This window comes from Phodopus roborovskii, unplaced genomic scaffold (genome assembly GCF_943737965.1).
Source record: "Phodopus roborovskii unplaced genomic scaffold, PHOROB, whole genome shotgun sequence".
In the NCBI taxonomy this organism is placed as follows: Eukaryota; Metazoa; Chordata; class Mammalia; order Rodentia; family Cricetidae; genus Phodopus; species Phodopus roborovskii.
The window spans coordinates 76042210-76070020 of record NW_026126418.1 but is presented as its reverse complement, the minus strand read 5'-3'; the positions used below and the strand labels follow the sequence as shown (position 1 = coordinate 76070020).

Below are 27811 nucleotides of genomic sequence, written 5' to 3'. Positions count from 1 at the left end.
CAATATAAGCTTATGAACCAAAGATTGAAAACACAGGAAATTTAACCAACAAAGTTAGGACTATAAAGTTAATATCAAGGAGATGCATCAATTTGGTTTAATAAACACAATAGAGCTGAAAATTACTGATTATATTCTGAAATGAGATGCAGAATAAAATATCTTTTTATTTCTTACAAAAGAAAATACATAAGAATACACAAACAAGCTGGGAGGGAGGGGAAAAAAGAATATACAAACAAAAGTAAAACAAGACCAGGTGGGTATGGCAATGACTAAGTACCAAGGGGGTCCTAGATGCCTCCTCTGGGAGCTGGTCACCCGCATGTATTGTCCAGCCAACTGCAGGTGCCATTGTTTATGCTTTAGCCCATTGCTGGGTTGGAAAGTGGGGTAGGGGAGATTCAAGCAGTTCAAGTTACTCTCCTTCTACACTTACAATCACATTTCACAAGCCGCTGCTAGGCTCACTCTATCCATTAGTGCAACCAGCAACTGGGCAGACTAGATCAGCTAAGTCTGCTGTCTGAGCAAGATGCCCTGGGATGGTCAGTGTCCCCTTGCTACAGGCACACTCTGTTGTTCTTTTGCTGCAATGTTACGATAAAGCTGGAAGGGAGTCCCAAGATGAGGGGCCCTGGGGGATCCATGGCAGTTGAGGATGACCAAGGTGGGCAACAAACATGCCAGGCAGACAGAGTTTGAGAAATTTTATTAGAAAGGGGAGAGAGGGAGAAGGGAAGAGAGAAGAGGTAAAGAGACATAGAGACAGAGGACAGAAGAGAAGGAGGAGACAGGAGCAGAAAGAGAGGAAAGTGGAGAGAGCAGAAAGAGCAGTAAGAACAGAAAGAGAGCAAAAAAGCAAAGAGGGTATAAGTGGGAAGAGTCTTTTAAAGGGGTCCTTTGCATTTCCTGCAAACTAGTACTCATGGAAGCCTGGACTGATCCGAGTACTGCCTGAGTGCATTCTGCCAGGTGACAGGGGCGGGCCAGCACAATGCCTGAATCCTTACACACTCAGTCTTCATTTATGACTTGAAGCCCCTCCTGTTACCCTGGAAGGGGACAGGAGCCCCTTCGAAGAGAATGGAAGCATGACTCCTCACCACTGCATTTTCCATGGAGACTGATGTCCCCCATGTCTCCAGTCCATCTTCCCCCTGAGCTGTGCTGATGGTATGTGTCTGTGGGTAGCATCTGTGGTTGGGAGAATGGGTTGATAAGCAGTGGAGTGGAGGTGGGATGTTCATGGAACAAAATTTACATCTTGAAGAATATTCAGTCCTTTGCTAGAAGGTCCATGTTCCAGCCACTGATGGCTCTTTGGATGTGAAATATAGACTTGTTAGAGACTTTTGTTTTCAGATTTGGCCATAGCAGTAGTTCTTACACAACAGAAAAGATGCCTCCCAGTGTCTGTTACATATGCAAGTCAACTTTTAAAAAAGCTGCATAATATACCACAGTATGGTTGTACTATAATTTACTGTAAGGGCTCTCCGTTTTTGTCTCTAGTCCTTTGCTATTACAGTGTCCCTATGAATATTGTGTGTATACCTTTCATTACACAGAAACAACTTTTTAAAAAAGTTAACTGAAAGTGCTACCAGATGTTTGGTCAGACAGCCCTTGATTATACAGCAATCAGTTACATTGAGTCTTAACTTCAGAAATTCTAGGATCTGTTACATGAAATAACTATTTAATGGTCTGCAGTTTCTGTGCTTAGCATGTGACCATGAAATTCTTCATTCACAACAATGTTTCTGTCAATGCTACTTCAAAATGATACAGTAATAGTCCAGGGTTTCCAAGTGTGGCCAAGGAAGAGGTAAAGGGTAGAGCTCAGAGGAGGAACTCTCATGTGTTCTGCCATGCTCCTGTCTCTCAACACTGCCAGATTTTACCTATATGACTTTGGCCTATATGACATTACACCTTTTTCAATCATAAAATGGGTGGTGGATATAGTGATGAATTCATAGAGATGTTTTAGGAATTAAATAAGAATGGAACTGGAGAGGTGGCTCAGAGGTTAAGAGCACTCATTGTTCTTATAGAGGACCAGTTTCTATTTCCAAAATGCACATAGTGGCTCACAACCATCTGCCATTCCAATTATTGCAGGGGTCTGGTGCCTTCTGATCTTTGTGGACTCTGGACATGCACATGGTGCACAGGCATGCAGGCAACCACTCATACACATACAAAAAAACAAAACAAAACAAAACAAAACAAAACAAAACAAAAACCAAAATAAACTTTGGACAGCTCTTGGTATGTAATAACTGCTCAATAACACCAAAAGGTTTCATGTCAGGTAACACATAGACAGGTATAAACTCATCAAGGCAGTTTAACACTTTTATCTTTTGCAGTGTTTGAGAGGGAACTCACACCCTGGTACACACTGGGTAAATGTTCTACCATTGCCTAGAAATTTCCTTGATTTAGAAAATGTCAAAATATATACATAAACTGTATTTAAGTATAAAAAAATGTGTAAGTGTCTTAGTCACTGATCAAGGCAATGTTTTTTTCTTTTTGTTTGTTTTTCATGATAGGGTTTCCAGCTGACTTGAACTCACTTTGTAGACAAGGTTGGCCTTGAACTCACTTGAGATCCTTCTGCCTCTGCCTCCCAAGTGGGAGGATTAAAGGCATGGACTACCAACTCCCAGCTGACCAAGGCAACTCTTACAAAAACAAGCATTTATTTGGGGGCTTGCTTACAGTTTCAGAGGCTTAGTCCATTATCATCAGGGCAAGGGGGTGGGCACCTAGTCGGTGCTGGGCACCTAGTCGGTGCTGGAGCAGTAACTGAGAGGCCTACATTCTAACCCTTGGGCAAAGAGGCAGAGAGAGAGACTGGACCTCAAAGTCCACCCTCAGTGACACACTTCTTCCAAAGGCCACAGCTTCTAATCCTCCTAACCCTTTCAAGTACCACTCCTTGGTTACTAAGCATTTAAATAATGAGCCTATGGGGCCATTCTTATTCAAACTACCACATTCCCCTCCCTGTCCCCCATAGGTTTATAGGCATATCATAATCAGTCCAATTTCAAAAGACCCCACAGTCTGTAACGGTCTCAACACTGTTTAAAAGTCCAATGTTCAAAGTCTTTTCTCAGACTCATGGCAATCTCTTAACTATAACCCACTATAAAATCAAAATTAAAAAACCGGTCACATACTTTCAATTTACAATGGCACAAGGCGGTACAATACCATTCCAAAAGGGGAATCATAGGGAAGAAACACTGGACCAAAGCAAGATTGAAAACCGGCAGGGCAAACTCCAAATTCTGTATTTCAATGTCTGCTGTCAAAGCACTGTTAAGATCTCCAACTCCTTTTAGCTTTTTTACTGCAATAGACTTCTCTTTTATAGGCTGGTCCTACACCAGATTTGCAGGTATCCCATGACTCTGACATGCTCAACATCTCGGAGTCTCCAACACAATCCAGGTTTCACTTTGACAGTTTCACACAATGGCCTCTCTTGGCCTCTATGCAAGAAAACCCCTGGCACATGCCTGGCCTCAATGGCTTGCTTTCCTTATCTGTGGAGAGAGATTCCACAATCCCTTTCTTGTATCCTTGACTCTTGGGCCAGAACCATGTGGCTGAAGCTATTAAATGTAAAGACTCAGGCATTGTGTTGGCTTGCCCCTGTCACCTGGCAGAATGCAGTCTGGCTGTACCTTGGTCAGCCCAGGGTTCGTGGTTGCATAGTCTGCACACAGGTGCCAAGGACCCCTTTAAAAGAAAGACACCTCCACCTACAGCCTACTAACGATCTCTTTCCAACTGTTCCCCTGGGGCAGACAGGATTTCCCTGTCTCCCTCTTCTCTTCTGTCCTCTCTCTGTCTCTGTGTCTCTTTACCTATTTCCTTTACTCTCCTTTCCCTTTCAGCCTAGCATGTTTGTCCCTGACCTTGGTCAATCCAACAAGGTCCCCCACATGCATTATCGTAACACCAACTTCTACTGCTTGCTGGGGCTGGAACATGGTCGGTCCTCTTTCAATTACATTAGCATTGGCTTTCTGTTGTTGATAGTTTCCTTCACTGCTTAAGTTTTTCTTTAATTCCTTTTTACAAGTTGGAAGCTTAGCTAGGTAGGGTTTTGCCTTGAGATCACCGTTCCCTTTATTCCTTTTAGCATCAGGCTTTTCTTTAAAATTTTTACCTCCTTGAACACTGGATTTAGTTCCATTACATTCCCCTGTGTTCCTTTTCTCAAACTGTACTTTCAGTAGTTTTCCTTGCCCATTTGCTTCTTTTCACTGTAGATCGACAGAAGAGTAACTGCTACTAACCAAGGGCATAGGCCATCCTGAAATCTCCCCTACGCACCCCATTAATCCAAATCGCTTCAATTCACCCTTTTGCAAAATTTTACAATGGCAGAAAGCAGCCATATTCTTTGTCAAAATATCACAAGAATGACCTCTAGGCCACTTACTAACATCCCCTCTGATATTTCATGAGCTAGGCTTCCATGCTCCTCCTACCCGCACCATGCTCCATTAAGCACAAGACACAGGATGGATATATTAATAACATATAGCAAGTAAGTTAATTTTTTTTTGTTTTTTTTTTTTTTGGGGGGGGGGGGAGGTAGTGAGTAGGACGGGGTTCAATTTATATTATTGGGCGGGGTAAAATAAAATTAAACGTAAATGTAAAGTAAACCCACACCCAGGTTTTACAGGGTTAAAAAAAAAAAAATCTACAAGGTGAAAAAGACTTAGGACGAAGAAAGTAAAACTGTTGGTTTAAGAGGTAGGTGTCTTGGGAAGGTGGGAGTGGTCCAAACAGCGAAAATGTCGTTTTCCTCTTCCTATCGAAGGTCCGCAAAGCAAGTTTAGGAAACAAAGATGAAACACAAGGCAGAAAGGACCACCTCCTAATTAATACAAGCGGGTCGGTCAATGTGAGCCTGATAGCACAAGGAGAAGCCTCTCTGGGTGTTGGCCTGCCTTGTTCCGGATAGTCTCTAATTGGTTGTTAATTATTGAATAAATGCAGTAAATACGTGTGTCTCCCTGAATCCAATATACAGAAGCGGCCAAGTGAGAAGCAGATACGAGTATTAAACACAGGTCTTCAAACACATTTTTGGACACAGGAACCTTTTAGAAAACAGCGTGAGAACCTGCGCAGTAACTTCCCCAGGAGGCGAGGCCATGCGACTGCGCTTGCGTAGCCCACTTTCCCCGCCCCTTCAGGCGTGAGGGCCAGTGGGGCGGGCCTCGGCCGGGGCGGGTCGACTCCAGATGGGCGGACTGGGGAAGGGGCGTGGCCGTCAGGTCGGTTTCCGCCACCCGCTTCCGGGCTCCACCGGCTGCGCGCGCATCCTCCCCCCTTCTTTTGTGGTCCGGCCCATTGCGAGGGTGACAGGAAACCCTGTGCAGGGAGTGCCGCCATCTTGGACCAGCCCGAGGAAGATCCTGAGGGAGCCGCAGGGTCAGCCGCCGCCACCACCGCGACTGCAGCCCGAGTGTCTGCAACCTCAGGCCAGCCCGCTTTCCCGCTGGGGTCTCGGCCGACGAATCCCGGCCGCCCTCCCGCCGCGTCCGCCCTCCGCTTCCTCGTCCTGACGTCCCCCTCCCGTCCGGAAAGCTGCCCAGCCACCAGCAACCCCCCAGGTAACCAAGGCCTTCCGCAGCAGCTGCCGGTCGCCGGCCTCCGGGCCCTGCCCTTCCGAGGGGCGGAGGCGAGCCGGGAGATAGGCGGGCGGCGTCCGGGGCAGGCCCCGCAGGCCGCGGCCAGCGCGCGGGTCGGCGGAGGGCGCCGTTCTGACAGCGCTCTGGGGCGAGCTGTCGCCCGCGCCACCCAGCCGGGCTCGTGCTCCCCGGCTGCAGCCCCGCTCCGAGGCGTGCGGGAAGGGTGTGTTCCCACCTTATCGGCCCGGCCTGCGAGACACAGCGGCGGCCTCCGCAGGCCCGGGTCTCGCCGCCTTTGCCCGCAGCTGCAGATCACCCCCGCAGCGTTTCCCCACGCTTGTCAACCGTCCTGCTACCCACGAGTCCCAGTGGTGGCAGTCCTACCCCACAGACTTTATCTTTTCGGCATCTCGGACTGGCTCCCGTGTCCTTGTGGGCACCCTGTTGTACCCCGGCTGGGGATAGGGTCGTAGTACTGTTGACGAGGTCCTGTGACTCCCTGTAAAGTCCCTGGCCAGCCTGCACGGTTTCGAACCTAACACTACACAGCATCGAGAAATAACGAAGGGAAAAAGTTTGGGCATCTTGAGATTTTGAGAAAAGGAGGTAGAATGGGACTGCTTCGAGAGTTTGCACTCCACTGTGTGCCAGGCACGGGTTTAGTTGTCTTCACACATACCTTGCTCCGAGTGCCTTTTGAGAGGTTTCCGCATTTTTTTTTTTTTTTTTTTTTTTTTTTTAAATAAGGGCTGGGGACGGACTAAGGCCAGAAGTTGTCATGTAGCTGAGTAATGATGGCACACACAAACTCTCTGCTCCCAACCCTGGCTCGTGTATTTTGTACTACACTACGTTCAACGAGGGTTGGATATACAGGACTTAACCTTTTAGAGCAGTGACGACTCAATTCCATTTTTCCTCTCTTTGCACTGGGTGATAAATAGATAACACCCAAAATCTATCATGTCAGCTGCTACACTGGTAGGTAGATGCTCATTGGAGGAGACGTGGTGGTAGGATTTCCTCTTTATTTGTGAAGAAAGCTGTGTTCTTGGTGGCTGCCCAGCTAAGTGTTAGAAACTCTTGGCAAGTTTACTATACATGGCATGTTGTTCTAACTACCTTTTATGTAAATGTGATCAGTGAGGGTAAGTTTGAACCCCAGTAATCCAGATCCCCTTTCTCCTCCCTTCCTTTCAACAGTTATTCTCGGGAATTCACTGTAACTAGGAAGTGGCAATACCAGAATTAGAATCCAAGGCATCAAGACTCCAAAACCTTAACCTACACGCCCTCAGGCATGAACAAGTAAAATCGCCCAAACAGTACTGCCACTTCCTAGTTAGTTATTAACCCTAACCAGGTAAGCTAACTGCCCCCTCCAGATTCAGTGCCCTTATCTGTAAAGGGAATAATCGTGCCGACATTTCAGTTATTTCAAGGATTAGGTAGGACTTAAAGAAAGCCCTTAGTACCTTGTTTGGCATGTAAGTGCCTCAGTAGCTCTAATTTTGCTAGGCACATAATGGGTGTTTAATAGTTGTTGAATGAAAGGAGCATGGCTTTGGACCCTGGGCTTAATCCTACATGTCCATTAAGTAGTATATAACCATCAGTATGTCATTTATGAACTGGGTTCCTTATTTGTAAAATGAATATTTAGTCTTAGAGATTGTTTATGAAGTAGCTGGTTTATAGTAGGCACTTGGTATGTGGAGTTACTATAAGATGTAAATACCTTAGATTCTCATAGCTTTTCTTTTTAAAAAAATTTGCGTCCTATTTTTCATGTTAAATTTTATATTTGTAAACTTCAACTTTTCAAAAGCTTGGAATTTTTTTGTGGTGAATTTAATAGGTATTATATTTGCATTCTTTTAGCAAGACATGTAAGGTAAAAATGTTAAAAATAAGCTATTGAGATGCTTGTGTCATTAAAAAATGTGAGCAACATGGGGCTGGTAAGATGGCTCAGCAGATAAAGGTTCTTGCTGCCAAGCTTGACAGCCTTAGTTGGATTCTGGAACCCATGTGGTAGAAGGCAAGAATAAATTCCTGCTTGTTATCCTCTGACATCCACATGTGTGCATATGTGTACACACATACACATATACACACATACACAAATAGCTTTAAGAGACAACTATATTATATATAAATTAGTATCCATAGTACCAAATTATGTAGGAGGTACCATAATTCAAACTTTTCAAAGTTTGAAAAATAAAGCAGTATATTGAATATCAGTTTAATGAGCATTACTATCATATTTCCCATTAGTCAGTGTCTGCAGTGAACAGTCTTGTTCTAGCTATGCACTTCTCCTCCATCCTCATCTGTATCTTAGATATGTCAGGAACATTTTTACTCTTATAATCTTTTCAAATGCAGGGTTAAGTACTTTTTGGTTAAGTACTTTTATGGAAAAGAGGGTGAAGAACTGGAATACTTTATTTCTTCATAGCATACTAACATTAGTGGGAAGGTTTTACCTTTCTTTTTGGACATTGTCAAGCAACCCAGTATTTTTAAAAATTTATTTACATTAATTTATACAAAAGTATGTAACCTTAAATGACTTGAAGTTGGTCTCAGAAATGGACAGGTAGTTTTCAGAGGTTCTCTTATGGGAAGGAAAATGACCATTTTGATTAGATTAACTATGAAAGTTTTATGTCCACCTGGCAGACAAATTGAGTAGCATTCCACTTCAGGGGGAGTCTAAACAAGAATGCATCCATTCTTGAGTTCTATGAAGGCAGAGACAATGTTACTCCCTTTTTTGATCATTGTTAAAACCTTTAGTAGTGGTTTCTGCTTAGTAAATACTAGGTATTTCCATATTGTTGGTGTTGGAATCACAAAAGTAGTCTTGTCTCCACTAACAAAATGTATAAATCAAAACCTAAAACTAAAGAGTGATATTAAGACTTTAGGTCACCAGCAGTAGTGGATTGCTTTTTCCACTAATTAGATATGTAAAGATTGTATAGTGATCTGAGGAATAGACTACAGTAGGAATGGACAGTGTATAAAAAATATATATAAGAGTTAAAAGGTAAGCCTGAGAAAATGCCCTATTGGGTGCTTTGTTTTTGACTCTGAGGTCTGTAGCAGTACTTTTAAAATGAGTCATTTGGGGCTGGAGAGATGTCTCACTGGGTAAAAGCACTTGCTGCTCTTGCAGATGATCCGGGTTCTATTCCCAGCACTCACATGGTAGCTTACACCAGCCATAACTCTAGCTTTAAGGAATCTGACAGCCTCCTCAACCCCTGTGCCCACCAGACTTTTGGGTGGTGCACGTACTATACTAGCAGGCAAAATGTTCACGTTCACAGAACAAATTTTAAAAAATTAGTCATTTATATAATCTTAGGAAGGGATCTGATTTTGTTTGGTACAACAGTGACTACTAGCATGTTTGGTAATCATTTAACTATAAATGTATTGACTTGGGAATATATATGATTTCAGTAGTGAAAAAGAACATGCTGCATGTTTGCTTTTGGTTTTTCAAGACAGGGCTTCTCTGTGTAGTCCTAGATCTTGCTCTGTAGACCAGGCTGGCCTCAGACTCACAGAGATCCACCTGCCTTTGCCTCCCAAGTGCTAGGACTAAAGGTGTGCGCCACCACCGCCTGACTCTGTTACATGGTTTTTGCATTGGTATATGCCATCTCTTTTCCTCACCCACTCTCCCCCTTCAAGACAAGATTTCTCTGTAGTCCTGCTTGTCCTGGCACTCCCTTTTTAGACCAGGCTGGCTTCAAATTTGCAGAGATCCCGCCTGCCTTTCCCTCCTGTGTGCTGGGATTAAAGGCATGTATATTCCACCTTTAAATAGAATTTAGGTGTCTCCTTAATATAGGTATGTTTCATATTGAGATAAAATTGAGAAATCCTTTATTAAAGCAACACTAAACATGCTTAATATTTAAAAGTGGCCACTTGATTACACAGTGCAGCATTATCAGTGCTTATCAGGGCATTTTGTGACGATTTCTTTTGATAGCCAAGGATGGTTATGTGTGTGTCCACCTTTGCACATCTTCAGTAAGTTAGTTCTAGATCTGCCATTTACTAACTTTAGAACATTGGTCAAAGTAGTGAATTTCTCCAAATCTCAAGTTCTTCAATTTGTGTAAGAAAATAATAATAGCTTTACAGAGTTGTGAGAATTAAGAATTAGTATAGGGCAAAGTAACATCACTGTATAATGTGTTCTCAAATGTTCATTCTCATTGTTAACAGTAGATAGATAATACATCAGTATTACTAATTATTTGTAGTTGTGCACACTCCAAATGTACTTACTTAATATTTCTTATTCAGTGTTACATTAGAAACACATAAATGAAAGGTCAGTATCTTAAGGCATCATGCTTTCTGGTACATGGTTAACAACATGCTGAATACAGTACAGACTTGTCCCAAACTGCCTGAGCTAGACGTACTGCTTTCCTCTTAAGATCATTTCCTCCTTTAGCTGTCATATAAGGACTTCAGTAAGGATGAAGTCACACTTAGAATATTGCTTGATACATAAATGCCCCGTAAATGGAAACTATGGCAGTTATGGTACTATTTTACAGATTGTTCAGTTTTTCTTTTAATAAAACCAAAGGCATCAAAGGAGAGTTCAATGTCAACTTTATCCAAATATTTTTTTATTTAAAAAAATGAAACAAAAGGTAGCATTTCCTATAGTCACAGTACATAGAATGCTGAGGCAATGGATGATGTAGTGAGTCCTAGGTAAGCTTGCTTCACAAAATGAAATGGGAAGAAAATGGATTTTAATAACACATGCTATAGAAAGTTGCCAAACTCCTCCCCCCCCCCCCAGACAGGGTTTATCTGTATTGCATTGGAGGTTGTCCTGGAGGTTGTCGCTCTGTATACTAGACGGGCCTCAAACTCACAGAGATCTGTCTGCCTCTGCCTCTCGGAGTGCTGGGATTAAAGGCATGCACCACCAACACCTGGCTCCAAACTCTTTTTTTTAAAATCAGTGGAAATTGTAGTGTTGAGTGGACTTGTGCTTTCAGTGTGAACTAGGACTTGCTCACATCCTAACCACCTCTGCATTTTTTTTTAAACCTTTGAGCTTTTAAAGCAAACTTGCCCTTAAATGACAGAGGAGTTATTTTTTTCCTCCTTTAAAAGCTAGGCAAACATATTTTGTTTACTTTATCAGTCACATGCTTTATGTTCAAGAAGTGAGGTTGAAAAAACTCCATAAAGTGAGGTTAAATGTAGCCCCTTACATACAGCTCTATTGTAAACCCATCATTTTGACTGAATAAACAAAATGAGATTATTTAAAGTTTACCAGTTTCTTATTTTTTAATAGGTTTCCTGCCTTTGTCTGCAGAAATGAATAAATATGGTGGTTTTTGTTGTTTGTTTGAGACAGTGTCTCATGTAGCTCAGGCTATCCTCAAGTTTATTTTGTAGCTGAGGATGATCTTGAACTTCTGACTTGATCCTCTTTTCTACCTGAGTGGGGGCTTATAGGCCTGTGTCACCGGGGCTTATTTATGTGTGAAGTTGGCTCTTGGTACATGCTAGTCAGACACTCTACCAATTGAGGTATGTCCCCAGCACTGTTTCCCCGTTTCTGCTTTTAGGATTTCTTATTTGTAATTGTAAAAGAAACCTGAGCCAAAAAATTATTGTGGTGAAGTAGAAACAAAGCTTTGGTGTTTATCCTGAAATAGTGATTTGGAAACCTACTATATTAATGTTTATTACTTAAAAACATTTTCAAAACTCATTATTTCAGTTGATATTTTAGAGGATGCTATGTGTGACAACCAGCATGTACACAAATTGTCCAGCTAATTAAGTTAATTTCATGATTACTCCTAGAACACTTGAAATTAATTGACGTTGGGACTGTTTAAAAGCCATAATTCTTGGGTATTGTGTGCTGGGGCTTGAAGCCAGGGCCTTGTGCATGCTAAGCATGTAATCAACACCAAGCTATACCACAATTCTGTAACTTTCTTAAATCAATCTTACCCATCCATCCATCCATCCATCCATCCATCCATCCATCCATCCATCCAGGGTCTCTCTACATAGCCCTAGCTGTCCTGGAACTCACTATGTAGACTAGACTGGCTTCAAACTCAGATCCATCTGCCTCTGTCTCCTTAGTGCTGTATTTTCACATAATAAAATAGAAAGAAGCAAAGTATGTATATAAAATTTTAGTCAGTAGAGGAAAAGAAAATAGGAAAATCAAGGGGAAGAGTGCAAGAGAAACTAATTCAGAGTTGACCCACTGATTGCTTTGGAAAGGAATTTTAGGAATTAAAAACTAATTAGAGGAAAAGAATGTACTGTTTCCATACAGAAAAGAAATTGCTAAAGGTTAAGAATTTAATAACCTTGAAAATTCTTTAATTTGGGGTCCCCTCTTGTAATAGCTGGTTCATAGATCTGGTAAATAGTTTAGATCAAAGTTTAACCTTGAGGCCAAGGGTTTTGTTTTGTTTCTTTGTGTAACAGTCTGGCTGTCCTGGAACTTAATCTGTAGACCAGATTGGCTTCAAACTCAGAAATCTGCCTGTCTCTGCTTTCTGATTGCTGGGACTAAAGGTGTGCACCACGATTCTGGTTAAGGCCAAATTCATTTTAAAGTTTGAGTCCTAATAGCACCTGGAAAGGAGGTAAAAGTTAGTGTTTGGGATCCCAGCTAATCTAACTAGAAAAACTCACCCTGAAAGAACTGGTTAAGGGAGTTTTCTATGATGTGGAGGACTGATTATAAATGTGTCACAACATGCTGGGTGGATTGGGAGCAATGCATGGACTTGTGTTGAGTGCTGTCTTTACAGCAAAGTGAAAGGAGATGACCACGTATTATGTGAGTTGCTCTCTTATTTCCTGCTGTAAGGGTTTCTTTTCCTTGATTATTTACCTATTGCAGATGTTCTCCCTGTAGGTAATTTGATTATATTGAAGTTTTATTTGACATACAGCATGAAGTTATCACAAAATATCCATTAAAACAATAGAAAGCAAACAGTTTGAACAGTTAATAAGTCTTAATGTGTATGATTTTTGTCTTTTCTTGCTGAAAAAAAATTTATTAGATGTTATTTTGGTATTAGAATGCGTTTCTCTAGAACCTAGCACAGTGTTAGATACCTTAAGGCTCCCAGCATGAATTGATTGGGAAGATTTTTGTTCTTGAGACATAGGTTTCTTTATTGTCCAGGCTGACCTCAAAAGCCTGGATTCAAGTAATCCTTCAGTCTTCTGAGTATCAGCTGGAACTAATGTGCATGCCATTGTGCTTGTGAGATTAAAAGTTATTACAAGTAGTAAAAAAATTAAAGTTTTTTAGGTTAAGTTTACTTGAGGACTATGAAGTAGGTTGTGATCTTTGGAAGTGTCTTAATATATATAAGCTTTTGCATTTCACAAGCATGAGTGTAATTTTCTAACATTATTTCTCAACTCCTAGAATGCTATATAGAAGGCACTTTATGTATTTTCAATAATTAAATACTATATTGAGCTATATGAAATTGCAATAATTGTTCTTTTTCAAAATCTGTAAGAACAACAATTTCAAGTGATTCGATCTAATTTTGACATCAGTTTGATTTTGGTTACATTCTTTTTTTTTTTAGATTTTAGAGTCTTTGCTAAGTATTGGTTTAAAGTAGAGGACAAAAGTTATTTTATACTAATATTAATGGTTACTTTTGAAACCGTAACTTATTTGACCAGTAAACAAGGAAAAGGACCTTAAAGGGAGAAGGAACTGTTCAGTGTTGTTTCACCTAAATTTATAAAGATTCTCCTGAAAATTTTCCAGAATATTTGTTTTTTGATATTTTCTAAAGTGAAACTTGGGAGTGTTTTGGAGTATATTGTTTTTCATATTTTTGTGGATAACATGAGAATATTTAATATTTATTCAAGAAAATTTGTGATCAGTTTGGGAATTTTACTTACTGACTTAAAGTTTTGTTTGTGTAGTCACTATGCTTTCTTAATAGCATGGTATATTTAAAAGATTTGACTATGTTTGCAATATATCTTGCCTTTTGAAGGGGTAGCAGTAGTGGGCTTAGATAACTTGTGTGTACTTTTTTCTGAAGTAACAGATTTTTCTTTGTTTTTAGTGCCACCATGGCAACTGCACCATACAACTACTCGTACATCTTTAAGTATATTATTATTGGTAAGTTCATTAAGCTTGTATTCTTGTCCTCCAAAGAAAGTTAACACATGAAACATTTATACACCAGTACTTAAACATACTGCTGCAGAAGTACATGATTTTCTGACTAAAAAAACTAAAGCTTTTTGATAAGGATAAATAATGCTTTTTGCATCATGGCCCTGGGCACTTCTCTAGTTTCTTTTTGGCCACTAGTAAAACGATGGTGATTGTTTTTCAGGACCCCTTCCAAAAGTTAGTGTTGGGAATGAAATTAATTTACTACTAGTGCTGAAATATCCCAATATCATAAAAGTTTTCAAATCTCCTTAAATTCCAATATCGGTAGAGAACAGTTTGATTCAGAATCAGTTGTGTAATATATAGTGTAATATATAAGAGTATTTTTGTTTCCTCAAGACTTTGCTCAAATCGTCTTAATGCTGTTTATTTGTGAATGTTTATAAAATGACAGAGGAAAGCCCAGGTGCTAACTGGGTTGTGTGCTGGGGTGGGGGTGGGGTATAGAACTCCTACAAGCCTGCCCAGGCGTTGGGTTTGGTTTGATCTCCAGTATGAAAAACAAAAAAACCCATAAATAAATAAAAAGCTTTGATGTCAAGTTCATGTGGTTTTGTCAGATGGCATCTGCTGTAGAGGTAAAACAGGAGACAGTGAGCCAAGCTTCCAATATTTAATGTGTTATTTACTTCTATTTGCTCTTGGGAGATAGTTCATTTGTATAGATCAACAGATGTACTTGGGGTACCCACCTTGAAGCAGTTCAAACTAAAAAAGTCCCATAACAGTAATTTTTCTGTCATAAGCCATGTTCAACTTGTTGGTTCTTTACTAATAGTAATTTACAACCAAATTCTATTCTTCTAAAAAAGTTCTTTTGAATTCGTTATAAAGGAGGGAGATGCAGGCGCTCCAAGTGGTCACAAACCTGAGATGTGTTTAATATGCCCAGTACAGCAGTTACTACAATAAGATTTTAAGAGTAAAAATTCAGAAATGGAAGAATTGCCACCTGAAACATTTTTCTTGTTTTAAACAGGGGATATGGGAGTAGGAAAATCTTGCTTGCTTCATCAATTTACAGAAAAAAAATGTAAGTTCAGTATGAAAGGTAAAAAAGATGTTACTTTATTGTCACATCCTCTACATTTTGAAAAGCATTATTTTCAGAGTAATTTATGCATTTGATTATAACCTGTCTCCATATTACACTTTCTTTCTGAAGTTTGATTTTAAAGATTTACTTGAGACAGAGACTGTGTGTGTGTGTGTGTGTGTGTGTGTGTGTGTGTGTGTGTGTGTGTGTGTGTAGGGGTATATGTATGTGAAGGTGTCATTAGAGGGCAGACAGCAGATCCCCTGCAGTGAGTTAGAGACAGTTGTGAGCTGTCTTAATGTGGGTGCTAAGAACCAAACGTAATTTGTCTATAAGAACAGTTTGAACTTTCTAACTCTCTAGCCCCAAGTGCCATACATTTTTTTTCAATGGGTATGATAAAATGCAGTATTATCACCAGCATGTTTGATGTTTTTTTAATTCATGATGTATAACTAAGTTTACTTTGATTTGTATTTTTTATTATTATTATTATTATTATTATTATTATTTTGGTGTTTTTATCGAGACAGGGTTTCTCTGTCCTGGACCTAGCTCTTGTAGACAAGGCTGGTCTCGAACTCACAGAGATCCACTTGCCTCTGCCTCCCAAGTGCTGGGACTAAAAGCATGCACCATCAATGCCTGGCCAGTTTACTTTGATTTTTATTTGTTTATTAAGAGGTTCTTACTGCTCTGGCTGGCATGGAATGGACTGTGTAGACCAGACTGTCTTCAAACTCACAGAGATCTGCCTGCCTCTGCCTCCTGAGTGTTGGGATTAATGATGTGCATCATCATGGCGAGCTGTTTTGATTTCTTGATAGCACAAACATAAAATTAATTTTTAAAAATGTGTAGAATGTTACATTTAAATAACCTCATTTTTATTCTTTTACTTTAAATGCACTCTTTAAACTTTATGTGGGTGTATGCATATGTGTACATGTTGGTATGTATGCATGTGTATACCATATGTGGGCTGGTACCCACAGAAACCAGAAAGAGGGTGTTGGATCCCCAGTAGCTGTAAGTTATAGGCAGTTGTGAGTTGTTTAGTATAGGTGGTATAGGGAACTAGACACCTGTTCTCTGAAAAGACAGCAAATGTTCTTAACCTCTGTGACATCTCTCTGTGTGTGTGTGTGTGTGTGTGTGTGTGTGTGTGTGTGCGTGTGTATACGTACATGTACGTACGTACATACATATGTACATATTGAGATAGGGTTTCTCTGTGTAGCCTTGGCTGTCCTAGAACTCACTCTGTAGACCAGGCTGGCCTTGAACTCACAGAAAAACACCTGCCTCTGCTTCCTGAGTTCTGGAATTAAACATGTGTGCCACCACCACCCAGCTAAAAATGTATTACTTTAAGAAACTTTTTTTCTGTACTGTATGTATCATTTCTTTACTAAAATTAGTAGCTTTATTTAATGGCTAAGATTTGGAGTAAAATTTTTATCTTGTGGCAGAGAAAGAAGCCATATGTTATAATTGATAAGCTAAAAATAATTAAGGTTATGGCATTTTTGTGCTGCTTACCACAAAGGTTTTTCTGAAATCTGGATATTTTCTTTTTCCCAATAGTTATGGCTGACTGTCCTCACACAATTGGTGTTGAATTTGGTACAAGAATAATTGAAGTTAGTGGCCAAAAAATCAAACTGCAGATTTGGGATACAGCAGGACAGGAGCGGTTCCGAGCTGTTACACGTAGCTACTACAGAGGGGCTGCGGGTGCACTCATGGTGTATGACATCACCAGGTAAGATGACGTCATACTTGGGAGTAGACCTCCACTTTGGGCAGTGCGGTTTCTTTCTTACTGATTTAGGCCTGCTTTAGTTTGTACTCGGATGACTGTAAATAATTCACTTGAGTGTTATGATTTCTACTCTAAAGCTGTGAAAAACTTAACATGCTGGTTTTCTTCACCTGAAGATGGTTACAGAAAGACTGGAGACAATGGGGGAACTGAGAGAAGAACACAGTCTGAGAAGCAGCACCAGTTGTTTGCAGAGAGGTAGCTTTATATGAAACTTGACTTCGGGGAGGCGAGTCAATTTTGAGGAGTTTCTTGTGTTAAAATTGACACCATCTGCAAATAGTCCAAGTGAGGAGTGAAATACATAGTCTTGTTATGGAAGCATGATAGACTGAAACAGATCCTGTGTTTTCATCTATAGGCCAAAAAGAGGTTCTTTTTTGATATATATGACTGTTTTGACATTTAGGTTTATATATAATATTTACTCATTTATTTAATTCATTTTTCTACCATGTATTGATGTGACTTAAAACACTCCATCAGGATTCAGTTCCTGACAACATGGCTGTTTCTGGAAACTCAGCATTTGACATGAAGTCACAAAACAGGAATGTAACGGTTTGACTTTAGAGCACATAGCACACTGCCCTTTACTAGACCTGAACAATTGTCTGCTGTAAGTTAGATGAACTAGTTGGCTTTTTTTTTTCCTCCCCCAAGACAAGTAGCTTTGGAGCCTGTCCTGGAACTAGCTAGCTCTTGTAGATCAGGCTGGTCTCGAACTCACAGAGATCTGGTTGCCTCTGCCTCCCAAATGTGTACCACCACCAGTGGCCCAGCTGAACTGGTTGCCTTTTATGATGATAACAGTGCCAGTCAGAAACACCCCTAAAGAGAGTCCCCCCAAGAGACAATTGAGTGGAACTAAGTGACAGCTGAAGGTTGTTCTACTTGGGAGACAGTTTATGCCATTTCATATTGAAGAGTACCTGGGCATATGAAGACTCTTAAGATGCTTACTGAAAGGGAATCCTTTGACTTTGACACACTTTTGAAAATGCTGCCTTAGAATATTGATAGGGATTGATTATAATTATAGTACAGAAAGCCTTAGTAAATTCTTGGCAAATTGTACAGCAAGCCTCCATTCTCTTCACTGTACTGGGCAGTTGGTAACATGATCAGTAAATCAGTAAATAGGGAGACTGTAAGGACCTGGCTATTAGCCAGGCGTTGGCACACACCTTTAATCTGCTATCTTAGCACTCAGAGGCAGAGGCAGGAGGATCTCTGTGAGGTGGAGGCCAGCCTGATCTACAGAGAGTTTTCCAGGATAGCCTCCAAAGCTACAGAGAAACCCTGTCTTGAAAAACAAACAAACAAACAAACCTGGCTGTTGTACAGAATTGCCTCAATGTGAATTATTATTGCATTCCTGAAGACTTAGTTAAAAAAAAAAAAAAAAAACCATACATTATCAATACATTATAATGATGTGTGTTTAAAATAGTTTGTTTTGCTTTTAAACATATTTTTAAAGTATAGTTATGTGTATTCAAGTGATCATATGGAAAGAGCAGAAATGTCCATCAGCTAAAGGAATGATACATTTCAGGTGACATGTCCCCACAATGAACTGCTTTTTGAGCTGTAAAAAGGATGACTGATGCATGCTATATGAAAGTGTAAAAACCCATGTGCAATTTTGTGCCTTTATCTAGAATAGGCAAACTCGTCCAGGCAGGAAGAAGATTGAAGGGCATAAGTAGTTATTGGGCCCAAGATTTCTTCTTTGGGTGAGAATGTTCTAGAATTTGAAAGTGGTGATACTAAAAGTAAATTGTATTTTTAAAGGGGTTGTGGTGATTCATTATATCTCAGTATAATTTACTGAAAAAGTAAATTTTCAGATGTTAGGTAGAGTCGTGACACTATTTTCCACCAATTTTTTTTCTGCTGATCTTTGACATTTTGTAACTCAGAAATTTCTGCTTTAATTATACTTTTTGTCTTTGGCATTAACTGTATTGTTACAAGGCACTTTCCTAAATTACAGTGAAGCTTATCCTGTCAGTTTTGCCAAACAGGATGCAGGTAATACCTAGGTATATTTTCAAGTCAAGAAGTAGAACGCTGAGCCATTCTAACCCAGAGCCGGTCTGTGTTTGGATTTATTTGCTGTATTAGAGCCAACTGAACTAGTGGAGATGACATGGTGCTTTTTGTTTTGTTTTTGAGACAGGGTTTCTCTGTGTCCTGTCTGTTGTGGAAGTCACTCTGTAGACCAGGCTGGCCTCAAACTCACAGAGATCCACCTGCTTCTGCCTCCCCAGTGCTGGGATTAAAGGTATGAGGCACCAACGTCCAGGTGGTGCTGTGCTTTTTAAACTCGGTCAGATGAAGTAGAAGAATGCTGCAGTCTGACTCTCCAGATGATTTAATTGCTGTAAATAAGAGTTAGAAGTTAAACTAACTTCTATTGGTTGAGGTCTTGAATTTCTAGATGAGCATATTAAATGTCTTTTTTAAAGGCAGCATTTGTTGTTTATTCCGCCCCCCCACACCTCCAGATTAATAAACTGGGCACAGTCCCACATACCTGTAATTCTAGCATTTAGGAAGTAGAGGCAGAAGGAGCACAAGGGGAAACACTATCTGAAAAAAGAAAGAACAAGAACAATTTAGGAAAGATTAATTATGTGCTGATTTAGTGTGACTGTCTTTTATTTCTGCCTGAAAATTAGAATTTGAAGGTAGATACAGAAATATTTTTTCTTTGAGTATATTATTGGCTAGACATTTTCATGTTTTTCTCCATTGTTATTGAAAAATCTGGATGATTGCAAGGAATGTTAGTTTTGACTAAATTGCAAATCTTGATTCTGAATTTTTTGTGTTTACATATATGCTTTTATATTTATGGTTGTAAGCCTAGCCTTTAATGGCTGAGCTATCCCTCCAGCCCTGTGTATATGCTTTTAAATACTTCTGATATCATTAGTATCATTGGACATTGAGCTATTTAAAAATAATGAATGAGTGGGCAGGTATGCTAGCACCTGTAATCCAGGACGTGGGAAGATTGAAAGTTGTCTGTGTAGAAAGGGGCAAGATGGTTTGTTCTATACAATGAGACCTTGTTTCAAAAAGCAAAATAAAGTTTGGCTAGATTTTTTTTGAAAATTATGTTGGCTCTATTTTACAGTTGTTCTTTGGAGTAACTATCTGGTCAAAGTAGAAGTACATGTACTTGGGATATCCTAATTGAAGTCTGTATATGTATGTATATATTTATATGAGTTTGTTAGCTTGTGTATTTTTTGAGACAAGGTCACATTGTAGTACAAGCTGACCTGGAATTTATTTATGGCCAAGATGGCCTCAAACTTAGGTCACTTTTGCCTTGTTCCTGCATTTTAATTGCTGGGATTAGATATATGTGACACATCATATCTGGCTGTCTTTTTTTTTTTTGTATAAATGACAATTGTATGTAGAAGTCAACACATTTTAATTTTAATTTTTGCAGAAGAAGTACATATAACCACTTAAGCAGCTGGTTGACAGATGCAAGGAATCTCACCAATCCAAACACTGTAAGTCATTGTATAAGAAATTTAAAACCAGCTAACCCAAACAGGCAAACCCTTTACTGGTGATTGTTAATTTGGGTAATAAGAATAGTCCCTTCGTCCTTCCCTCTTTCCCACCTTCTACCCTCCCCCCTTTGATGCTAGAGATCCAGGCCTCATTTCTGCTAGGCAGATGATCTGGCATGAAACTAGGTCCCTAGCTCCAAGTATCTTTATCTTATTCTTAAGCTAATTGAAGAAAACTTTTTTTTCAGTTTTAGTTGTTTCCAGGTTTTCTATTTTATTATACTTGTTATGTTTGGATCTAAAAAAAATAAATAAAAGCAATGAATGAGGCTTTCAGGTGGAGATGTTATAATCAAATTATAATTTAAAAAGCATCTGGATTAAGTTTGTAAAATACTTCCATTGGAGGAAACTGGACAAAGCTGTGCAAGGGCTCTCCTTCATTTTTTTTTTTTTTATAATTGCACGTGAATCTAATTATCTGAATAAAATGTCATTTAAAAGTTAAGTAGTCTGCATACTTTAAATAATTAACTTCTTAATCAGACTGAGAAGATAATGAGATGTTAAAGGACAGCCATCATGCTGGACTCCACAGGATACAAAGATAACCCTGAGTCTCTGGTCTTCAGGGGTCATTGTCTAGGAGAGACAATGTTACAGAGAAGCCATAAAACCACCTGAAAGATGAATTAGAAATTCAGTGAACAGTGCAGTGCTGGTGAGCAGGACGGACAGGACCTTCTGGAGAAACAAGCTTTGCAGGCGTCAGGGTGTCAGAGGGTCCCTGAAGGGTGTCGCAGGAACAGTGAGAGGTCAGGTCTCTGTCTCACTTAGCTTTCTACCTTCTGCATTTGGCAGAAGCCTGGGCCAGTAAATATGTAGGTGAGTGGTAAGAGGCCTGGTTTGCTAGTGTGGAGCCTAGAGCTTTCATTTCCATTCATACTAAATTCATTGTTGATGTACATGCAGAGCTATGGATAAGTGTGCAAAAGTACCAAAAGTAGTCCAGCTGCCCACAGACAGGTGAATGGCAAAGCAGTTCCAGTGCATCCACATTGCACTTATACCACTCAGCTACATGGAGGAAGGAGCATCAACGTAAGAATCTTACGAGGATTTGGCTGAGTTAAAAAGTCTCAAAAGTTTACATATTCTATGGTTTTATTGACATTATTTTAAAGTGACAGTATTGTAGATAGATGGAGAACAAATTAGTGGGTTGCCAGGGTTTGGTTAGTGACGGGGTAGGTGGGTGGGTGGTATAACTAAAGAAATAATAGCACAGAGCAGTTTCTTTGTGATGATGTCATAGGTATCAGAACCACGAATGGACATGGAAAAAAACTGACATCTAAGGGCTGTAATTGTACCAATGTCAGTTTCCTGGTTTTGTGAGTATACTGTGACTCTGTAAGTTGAACTGCTGAAGAATACTGGCAATGAATGGTACATCATACCTCATGATTATATTTTGCCAAGTCTAGTTATTTCTTTCCCAGTAAAATCTTAAAAATTATTTCAAAATTCATTGTAGAGGGTCCATGGAAATGTAATGAGCCATGTCATTTCAATTTTTACTGTATAAAATCTAAGCATATCTTCACAAGAAGAAAAATGCCTTTAAAGCCCAAGTCAAAAAAAAATTTTTTTTTAATGAAATTGCCTTTGGTTTTTATGTAAAAATTAATGTATTTCTCATTGTGGTTGTTAGTGTTTTGTGCCTCTCAGGTGGGCAGTGAAAGTGAATGAAGTCTGGAGGTTGATGTATAGTTGGAAAAGGAAAAAAAGAAAAAGAAAAAACAAAAGAAAAAAAAAAAAAAACAACAAATCAGACCATTTCTTCTTGAGGGTGGTGGTGTTGGGGTGGAGTGCTGGGGATTAAAGCCAGAGCTCTGTGCTGGCTAGGCCAATGCTCTGCTCACACTCCCAGGCTAGAAGGCAGCATTTCTTGAATACCTGTCTTTTAAGTGTCATTATTGTTTGGTGACTATGAACTGTATGTGAGAATTGTTTTCCCTTGACAGTCACTGGCTCTTTGTTATACAAGTGAACTTGTATGGAAATGATTGATAGCAAAGAGCAGTTCATTAATTTTTTTGTTAAAAAAAAAAAATACTGGGAAGCATCTTTTTGCTGAAATTATTGATTCCTAACATATCTATATGTTTAGAAGGGGCAGAGAGGTAAAAGAGGGGCTGACATCTTCCCTTTTTATGCCCTAAATAAGAACCAAAACCCCTTTATTTTCTATTAACTTTGACATAATTTTACTTGAATAGGTGATTTCAAAGTAGACAATAGGGGTGTGATATTTGACCCAGGATTTGAACCCCCCGACCTTCTTCCATAGACAGAGACAAACATTGGTGGTCAGTGGCTAGAAGTTTGTATCTCTCCTGGGATATATCAGCTAGGATAGTGTTGTTTCTAGGTCACAGTTTGTGTTCTCTTAGGGTTATAATAACCTTTTTTTCTAAACTCATTGCCTTATTTGTATTTAAGGGAAGATAATTACTGTGACCCTAAAGGAGTTGAACTAGTGGTTTTTAAGCTTCTTTAGGGTTCCAGAATCTTTTCAGAATCTGAAAGCCACAAACTTCCAGGGAATGTTCATAGTTTATAGTACTTTTATACTTAATTCTAGGACATTTTTTTCTTTTCTTTTCCAAGACACTGTTTCTCTGTATTGCTTTGGAGTGTCCTAGAACTTGCTCTGTAGACCAGGCTGGCCTTGAACTCACAGAGATTCACCCCCCCTCTGCCTCCTGAGTGCTGGGACTAAAGGTGTGCGTCACCAACGCTCAGTAATTCTAGGACATTCTTACTATTCTTTGGCCTAGACCTGGTATGAACAAACTGGCTTGTGGGCCATATTCATTTAATAGCATGTTTTTTTAATGGCTTGCTTTTCTGTTTTTAAGCAGATCTTTAACAACAATAAAAACAATATTCAACAAAAGCTGTATGAGGACCAAACACAACCTGGACTACACCTCTCTTTACAGTAGATTTTGAAGTCCTGGTCTAGTTTGCTGCCAGAGTCCTTCCTAGTGCAGACCTTTACTGGTGTGCAGTCTAGGGCACTCAGGGCTCTTCCCCCCCCAAGATTTTCATATTTGAGAATTTTAATGGTTATTTTTGTTCTAAGATATCTTTTCTTTTGTTTACGAATTAGGTAATAATTCTCATAGGAAATAAAGCAGATTTGGAAGCACAGAGAGATGTTACCTATGAAGAAGCCAAACAGTTTGCTGAAGAAAACGGTAGGTTTAAGATAGCATTCATCCTTGGGAAAGTGTTAATTATTTGATAGCTTTTTTTTTTTTTGTAATATGGACTGTTCAGAACTCTCAATGAGGAAATAAAGTGTTTGTTTCTGTGATATGTGTTGGTGGTAGTGCAGGTACTGAATGACAGGTACAGATCTGCCCCTCAGATATATGCTCCTTCCAAGTACTATAGCCAGAGTACTGACAGTTGTGGGAGCTGTGTCAGATGTGACTGAAGAGTGCTTTTGGCAGTCTGCAATGTCCTAATTATAGTCTGAATTTTATTTTTAGGCTTATTGTTCCTTGAAGCAAGTGCAAAAACGTAAGTATGGCTAAAATGTAGATTATATTTTCAGTTACACACTGAACCATGTGTTGTGTAAGTGGATGGCTCTGTAGACATGCATGTGAATTGTACCATGTAGTGAGGGTGTGTGCAGCATCATGGCAGGAAAAACAGTAAGCACATGGTTCTGTTTCACATCACAAGAGAATGTGAAGTTCTGTTACTTAAAGGGTTGTACCTTATTGTGCCCATTGGTAAGCTAGCTTAATAAGTGAAACTGCTTTCACAACTGAGGTTGAGCAACATGTTCACACAGCACTTGTGATCACCTTAAGGAATGAATGATTCAAGGACATACGGAGTGCCTAATGAGATACAGTGAACATTTCTGATCGTTCTTGGAGTCCCAGCATTCCCAGTCATAGTTCTTCGTGTATCACACCAGGCAAAGGCAGACCAACCTGTTTGTGTTTATTTACCTCTGCTGTTAGTCCCAAGAGAACTGAAGTATGAACATGGCTAAGCACAACTGTCACCACTACATGATAAAAATAGCATTGTTTTCACATGGCTGTTTATAAAATAACGGAAAGGCTAGAACCCTGTCAGTATTTTGGAGAAGTGGCAGTCTCAGTTGTCATGTCATATGCTAGTATAGCATTGCAGTGAGTAGAAGATTAAGTATGCAGACTGAGCCTTAGAAACAGCTCAGGACTGTGTTGTGTGTTCACCACCAAAGCCATTTCCTACATTGTTCTCTTAGCTCAGTTTTTGGTAATCTCTTATTAGATGACAGTGGCTATAAGTGGAAGACATCATGGCGGTTCACTAAAGGTTAGCAGAAGGTCAGTGTAAATGTCTTACGTTTTCTAGAAAGCTTTGGGTTGTGAATAAAGTTGTTGGTTGTTTCTTAGGGGAGAGAATGTAGAAGATGCTTTTCTTGAGGCTGCCAAGAAAATCTATCAGAACATTCAGGACGGAAGCCTGGATCTGAATGCTGCCGAGTCTGGTGTACAACACAAACCCTCAGCCCCGCAGGGAGGACGGCTAACCAGTGAACCCCAACCCCAGAGAGAAGGCTGTGGCTGCTAGTGACCTCTTTGCTCTTGCCCCTCATTTGACCTTTCACATCTGTCTGTTGGGAGCAGTACTTTTTACTGCTTCCTTGTCTTCTGTACATCTTAACTGGGTTTAATTAAAAAAAAGAAAAAGAAAAAACAACTCTTGTAAAAAAAAAAACAGTTTAACAATACTAAACTGCTAAACAACTAGATGTAATCAGGTTATCAAAGGCAAGTAGAGTAATAAATCTCTCCTGCATGGTAAATCTAGACTTTCCCCCTTTGATTGTCCTCGTGATAGGTTTGTCACCAATATATGATTTAAACTGAGCACTGATGCGGGACTTGATTTTTACCTTCCCTTTTGACAAGGCTTTGTCTCACTGTACGGTTTAAATTTGATCTCTTCGGCCTTTCTCCCATCTTTAAACTGTTCAAGTATGTCTGTTATAGCAAGAAAGTTCATTGCTGTGAAATGACTTCCAATGGTAGAGAAAAGGGGGGTCTGTAACTGCTTTTGTTTTTGTTGGAAAAATTCCCTGTTGTAGGGGTGGCATTTTTCTTGATGAAGTTTGCTTCTGTCTTAGCCTTGCACAGGGAAAAATGCCCATTTATCTTTTCTTGTGCTTAATTAATAGCTTTATCTTTTTTTTTTTTTTACACCATTTTATCCTTTTCTCTTTAACAGAAAGTAAATATGTATAAAATTGGAAGGAACCTAACTAACAATACCTTCTGTGTATATTATTTTAATGAAGAAAATAAATTGATTACTGGCATTGGAACAGTATAAAATACCAGTTTGTACAGTGTGACCTATATGTGACCATGTTACTCTTCCATTTCACACAAGGAAACAGACACAACTGAAGTTTCACAAGTAATACTGGCTCCACTCCTTGGTGCTGGCAGTGACTGGGGACAGACATAATGCTGGAAAGAGCTCCTGGCATCAGCGGAAACACTAGTGGATTCTTGTCCATCTTTGCACTGTGGCTTACCTGCTGATTTTCTTAACTGTTCTTGTGTAATCAACAATGTGCTAACCTGCTTTTCTTTTTGTGAACATTTTGTGTTACAGGCTGCATTCTTGCCTTACTGTATAGAAAAAAGGAAGAAGGCTGGGTTTAATATTGCACATTTTAAGATTTTATACCTTTATCTTGGAATGGTCAACTTCTGGACCAGATAGCCAGAACCACAGGTCTGCTGTTAAGGGATTTTAAATTGTGCATTTTTAACACTACAGTGAAATAATTTAATACTATCCCTTGTGTTTATAGGATTGAGGGGCTATTTTATGTCATGTTGGTCTAAATTGTTTAGTAAAAGGGACAAATGTTTCTAAGTGTTTATGCTGACATAAAGTAAGTTACTACTTTGTACTGGGTGGTCTGGCCACAAAAGAACACCTTGCAAAGGAAACAAACCTTTAGAAGGCATCTGTTTTACTCGGTTATTCACTCATCTTTGTTGGTTTCTAGCTGAGCTGAAAGTGGCTGGGAATCACAAGGTCATTGGAAGTACACACAGAGAGAGAAGAAGCCCAAGCACATGATATAAAACACTCTCAGCTAAATGCTGTGTTTAAAATTCACATTTTAAATCCCTCTTTACCAGACACTAATGTAAAAGTACATCTTCCTGGATTATAAACATGTAGTGGGTCCAGAGTTTTGTATAGCTGATGTTAAATAAAAACCAAAACTGGAATGTGCAGAAAACAGGATTCGGTTTCTTTGTGGATTCACCTTTTGTCTTTGTTTAACTTAAAGGATTCCTGGAGTAGATTGGTATCTTCTGTTAAAGACTTACAGCGATCCATTTGCTTACACTGTTGCATCACAAGGGATTCACCCAGGGACCATGACCTGCTGGTGTGTGTAGATATTTACCGAAAAAGTGGAAAAAAAAAAAAAAAAAGGCAAAAAAACCCACCCAAATCACCCATCAGGATATAAGGTAGCAATCACAAACTAAAGACGACTTCGGCTTGTTGAGGTGCAATACCCTGACTCTCAGTTACAGTGGGTCTTGATTGTTTTTGTGACAGAAGGATTTATTCAGATTGCTGTACTCTTCATTTGATGTAACAAAATGCTATTATCTAAATATTTGTAAATAAAGTACCTGTATCTAGATTAAATTGAATGCAGTTGCATTATTTTTGAACTGTAAAGACTTTCTTCAGGTGAATATTTGCTATAACCTGTCAAGTTTTTATTGCAGCATTGTGCTTAGTGTATCGTGAGGTCTATGTAGCTCATAAGACTACTAATTGAGGTGGCTTTCCATCCCTGTATGCTGCACCTTTGAGGCCAGCACACTGGTGGCTAACAGTGTTCTCCCTTTACTGTACTAGGGGCCAAATACTATTTGCATGTGTAACTGCCATGTAATAAACTTGGAAGCTTAAGGTAGAGGAGCAGAATGTCACATTGCAACATCTGTGTGCCAGACACTGGTAGTGTATTTGTTAATTTTTAATCCACAAGAGCTTGTGCAGGTGCCTGCTTCTCTGGTGGTGTTATTGCTTTCATTATGGAATGACTAGCAGAGCTGCTCAGGGTAGCTAGTGCTCATCAGTATTCTAGCACAGTGTTCATCTGTTTTTCTCAAGTACTAAAGTATTGGATGGAGGGAGTTGGCCACACTGTACTAGTAAAAGGGTATACAAGGTTTCTTTAGAAATACGTCCTTTTGGAAGTGGGAGGTTTTTGGTGTGTTCGGTAGATCAATCCTCAGGACTTTGCACATACAAGGCAAACATTATGCCACTGACTTAATCCCCGGCTGTGGAAAGGTATTTTCTGAAATCAGGTGTTTTGTTTCATACATTCATTACCTC

General features: G+C 39.6%; 1 protein-coding gene across 1 annotated transcript; it reads left to right on the top strand.

Annotated features, from left to right (window-relative positions):
* The first annotated feature begins 5514 nt into the window (after window positions 1-5514).
* On the top strand, window positions 5515-27109 carry Rab14 (RAB14, member RAS oncogene family). The gene is made up of 8 exons (XM_051185290.1): window positions 5515-5657; window positions 13823-13881; window positions 14921-14974; window positions 16565-16742; window positions 20275-20341; window positions 23523-23610; window positions 23908-23938; window positions 24817-27109. Exons 2-8 carry the CDS (start codon window positions 13830-13832, stop codon window positions 24992-24994), a joined length of 648 nt encoding a protein of 215 aa, XP_051041247.1. The 5' UTR covers window positions 5515-5657; window positions 13823-13829; the 3' UTR covers window positions 24995-27109.
* The last annotated feature ends 702 nt before the right edge of the window (window positions 27110-27811 follow it).

Bases quoted from the DNA above. Each gene is read 5' to 3' on its own strand.
- Rab14 (XM_051185290.1), top strand. From the start codon at position 13,830: ATGGCAACTGCACCATACAACTACTCGTACATCTTTAAGTATATTATT. The intron at 16,743-20,274 runs GTAAGATGACGT...TAATTTTTGCAG, and splicing joins ATGGTGTATGACATCACCAG to AAGAAGTACATATAACCACT. The intron at 20,342-23,522 runs GTAAGTCATTGT...TTTACGAATTAG, and splicing joins ATCTCACCAATCCAAACACT to GTAATAATTCTCATAGGAAA.